Raw genomic sequence first — 4,472 nt, forward strand, 5'->3', positions numbered from 1 at the left:
GGGAGGGAGGGTTTGGGGGGCTGATAGCCTAGGGCAGCGGTTCTCAACCTGTGGGTCACGACCCCTTTGGCGGTCGAACGAACCCTTTCACGGGGTCGCCTAAGACCACCTGCATATCAGATATTTACATGACGATTCATAAGAGTAGCAACATTACAGTTATGAAGTAGCAACGCAAATAATTTCATGGTTGGCTCATAACATGAGGAACTGTATTTAAAGGGCCACAAGGTTGAGAACCACTGCAGCCTTCGTCTGCCAGCCGTTGGGACACATAGAAGTTCAGCTCTCCAGGGCTGCCAGGGTCCCTCAGGTCCAGGACCTGTGTCACCTGCACCTCCCCTGGGGACAGATGTGGGCTGATGTGAGGCCCAGCCTCCTGCTGAGGACTGAGGAATAGGTGTGGGGGTTTCGAGGGGTGGGAGGACAAAGGAAGCAGCATAGCCGCTGAGGAAGATGCGAAGAGAGGGACCCTCTCACAAACCACGGGTAGAACTTCCCGGATGTTTCCTGTCAGATTCCCATTCAGGACCTGCCAGTGGAATGTGTCCTGGACAGAGGTTACCAGTCAGAGACCCTTCAGGCCCCATTATTCTCCCAGATTTGGAGATCCTGGGCCCTCTGAGAAGCATTCCTTTTTTCCAGGTACTATTTATAACTGGCAGTCGAGTCTCCCCACCTTCTGTAAGAGGCTGCGCTGGGAGAGACACCAGGAGGGGCTAACACTCCAGGAGTGCAGAGGAATCACAGGGACAGGAGGCAGCACAGGACTGGGGTTCTACCTGCCGGGGGAACCCAGAAGTACTGGGGTTCAGCAATGCAGGTGTCAATGGGTTCCAGCAGTTGCCCGAGGTTCTCCTAGCACCATATTGGGTCTGGGACCTTCTACTCCCTCAGTTGGGACCTCTCCTCACAATCACAGGGCGAAGATCTCATAGGACAGGACTCCATACAATCTGTGATGACACATCTCCCCAACACTCAGAGAAAAGGGAGAAAACAGAATCAGAAGAAAAGAGAGATCAAAGAAAATGGAATTAGGAGAGAAGTGAGAGATCAGAGAAAAAGGAGAGATTCAGGAGAGAAGTGCAAGTTGAAAATACTTCAGAGAAAAGGGAACCTTTCAGACACTGTTGGTAGGAACATAAATTGGTGCAGTCTATGCAAACAGTATGGAGGTGCCTCAAAAAAATCAAAACTACATCTACCATGTGATCCAGCAATTCCTCTTCTGAGTATTTATCCAAAGAAATGAAATCGGTACTCAAACACATATTTGCACTCTCAAGTTCGTTGCAGCATTATTCACAGTAGCCAAGACATCGGAACAACTTCAGTGTCTAGCCGTGGATAAATGGATGAAGACACAGAACATACATACAATCGAGTATATCCAGCCACAATAAAGAACATCCTTCCATTTAGGATGTGGATGAACCTGGAGGACATTATGGTAGTGAAATAAGCCAGACTCAGAATGACAAATACTGTATGATCCCACTTTTGTATGGAATCAACTATTGAAATAGAAGCAGGGTAGAACAGTGGTTACTAGGGGCTGGGATAGGGGGAAATACGGTTAGTTTTAGTTATGCAAGATGGATAAGTACTGGAGATCTAGGGTACCACCATGTGACTAGTTACCTTTATCACATGCTTGAAATTTACTGAGCGCACCATAAGTGGCAGCCTTCCTGGGACCCCCAAGCACCTAACAGAAACCCCATTGAGTCCTTTTACCTAAAGAGTAAAGACAGAACAAGAGGCCAGACAACATGGACGGTCCATTTATTCAACAGCAGCTTTGAAAGTGACGTCTGTGGACTCTGAAGGGAGGAGTTTCCCAACTTCTACTTCACCCCTTTTCCCACACGTTTCTGTCCTCTGCAGGCTATAGCTTGACATAAGAGGCATGTCCTAGATGTACTTGTACACAACCTTTGAGGGCACAGTTTGGAGGTGCACCCGCACAGGGCACTTGTAGAAGTAGGACAGCAGAGTCTCACTATAGCCCACGAGGAAGTAGAACTTGTGCGCTGGCAGCTGCCTCAGCACCAGAGCACAGATCTCCACCTGGTTAGCTCGGCGCTTCAGGACAAGCTGGTCAGCCAGGCAGCCGGGGAAGGTGCCCAGCATAAACTTGCGAAGAAAAACATCCTCCACTGTTCGCTCTGCAGCGTGGTCCTCCCCATCCAGGTTACCTGAAGAGAGAAGGCACCACAGAATCAGCAAAGCTCCAAAAGCAAAGGGCACCCAATTCTACCAACCCTGCCCTTTCTCTTTTCTTCAATAAGTGGAATAAGAATAACACTTTAAAGTTCCAAGTACATTATTTCTCTAGACTCCCAAACTAGGTACCATCACTATCCTTATTTTACAAAAGGAAAGAATGAGGCCTTAGCCAGGATATAAAACTCAGATGATCAATCCATCTACTCCCTTTCCCACTCTTTCTTGACTGCCTTAGAGCACTGGTCATCCGACAGGCCAGAGATGAGGCCACCAACTCCTTCTGAGGTTTGGACATGAGCTTTCTCACAAGCCATGGTCATGGCCTACACCCAGTGGATTCTCATGGCTGCAACCCCTACACCTCTCACAATATCCACTGAATCTCCACACCCACCTAGACTTTAGAACCAGACCCTGGAAAGGGTGGGGGGACAAGAAACCTTGAAATAACTTCTCTAGGTAGATGCATCGTAAACATCCAAGTTGAAAACCCTCATACTACACAAAATACAGTTGATTATCATTAATTTACAGTAGTTCTGTTCTATAAAGTCACCGTGATCTATGAATTAGCAAAAACTAAACCATAGCTCCTGGGGAAATGCAGGGTTAGGCTCTGCAAGCGTTTGGTTCCATTATTTCTGTCAAAAGATCAATATATAACCTTGGTTTATGTGTTTCTACTTAAAGGTACTTCCTGCATTAAATGGGCTGATTAACACTGAACTCTCCCAAACACACTATAGCTCAGGCCTGAAGAAATCTACTCTGATAGGCACCTGCTCTCTGTAAAGTATATCACAGCTCCTTGAGCTCGGCATCACTGGCTTTTTTTAAAAAATATATTTTATTGATTTTTCACAGAGAGGAAGGGAGAGAGATAGTTAGAAACATCGATGAGAGAGAAACATCGATCAGCTGCCTCCTGCACATCCCCCACTGGGGATGTGCCCGCAACCCAGGCACATGCCCTTGACCGGAATCGAACCTGGGACCCTTCAGTCTGCAGGCCGAAGCTCTATCCACTGAGCCAAACCGGTTTCAGCCACTGGTTCTTTTAAGGCAGCAACGTCACCAACAAAACCCACAAAATTGTGAAAACATCTCGAAAAAGACACGTTTACTATAGGAAAACTGAAACAAGAGGGCAGAGCCAGGAAGGAGGCTTGACTTGAGGTGGTGAACAGACAATACAATATACAGATGATGTATCATACAATTGTACACCCAAAACCTATATAATTTTATTAACCAATGTTTCCCCAATAAATTCAATAAGATGTTTTTTAAAAATAAATAAATGTGAATAATTAAATTTAAAAAAAGAAGGCAGAGCCCAGCCAGCATGGCTCAGTGGTTGAGCACCGACCTATGAACAGGAGGTCACAGTTCAATTCCCGGTCAAGGCACAGGCCCGGGTGGCGGGCTCAGGCATCGGTGTGGGGTGTGCACGAGGCAGCCGATCCATGATTCTCTCTCGTCATTGACGTTTCTCTCTCTCCCTCTCCCTTCCTCTCTGAAATCAGTAAAAATATATTTTTTAAAAAGAGGGCAGAGCCCTGTTCAACCTCAGCTGGGAAGGTGCCCATGTCTGAGAATGATTGAGAAAGAGTCGAGAATAGGCAAATTCAAACACAGAATGAAGAAAATCTTTGGGAAATGGCGTTCTTTACAGCACCCTGTCCCACGAGTCCAGGTTGATTCTAAGGGGTTTCACTCCTTTCGTGGACTCTGAGCCACTCTGCGTCTCCGTCCATCACAGCTGACCGCGAGCAAGGCTTTAAAACAGTTTGTCTCCGCTCCGCACACAACTTCTGCGGGGGCTCAATGCGGTCCTTGCACCTTCTGTACCCTGTCAAGTACACTTCAACATTCCTGGTCCAGTCTCGGCTCTGCTTCTGCTCGGAGCGCGCTGGACTGGCTTTCCGACTCCGGCACCGACTACTGGTTGGAACAGAGCTTGACACGAGCTCATCTCCTGCCTGACAGTCACGACTGAGAACGCCTTCGCGGGGCCGGGGTCGCATCGCCAGCCTCCAGCTCACCTGTGTGCAGCGACAGCCAGCCCTTGCGGTGGGCGATGTAGTGAGGCGCGTGCGCCTCCTCGTAGGTCACGGGCTTGTCCCCTTTGCCCACTCGGACCCGGGCCGCCCGGTTCTAGGAGCAAAGAGCGGCCTAAGTCCGTGCGCAAGACTCGGGCTAAGAACGGGCCCGGCCCCACACCTCTCCCCACCCCCAAC

At 48.6% G+C, this 4,472-nt stretch overlaps 1 protein-coding gene across 1 annotated transcript in view; it reads right to left on the reverse strand.

Annotated features, from left to right (window-relative positions):
• Nucleotides 1-1,771: 1,771 nt before the first annotated feature.
• MRPS24 (mitochondrial ribosomal protein S24) overlaps nucleotides 1,772-4,472 on the reverse strand; it is a 6,060-nt gene continuing 3,359 nt past the window's right edge. The window contains 2 exon segments of the mRNA XM_006779557.1: nucleotides 1,772-2,201; nucleotides 4,278-4,407. Of these exon segments, the coding sequence (XP_006779620.1) occupies nucleotides 1,918-2,201; nucleotides 4,278-4,407 (414 nt within the window). The 3' untranslated portion in view covers nucleotides 1,772-1,917.

This window comes from Myotis davidii, unplaced genomic scaffold (genome assembly GCF_000327345.1).
Source record: "Myotis davidii unplaced genomic scaffold, ASM32734v1 scaffold1364, whole genome shotgun sequence".
Classification (NCBI taxonomy): domain Eukaryota; kingdom Metazoa; phylum Chordata; class Mammalia; order Chiroptera; family Vespertilionidae; genus Myotis; species Myotis davidii.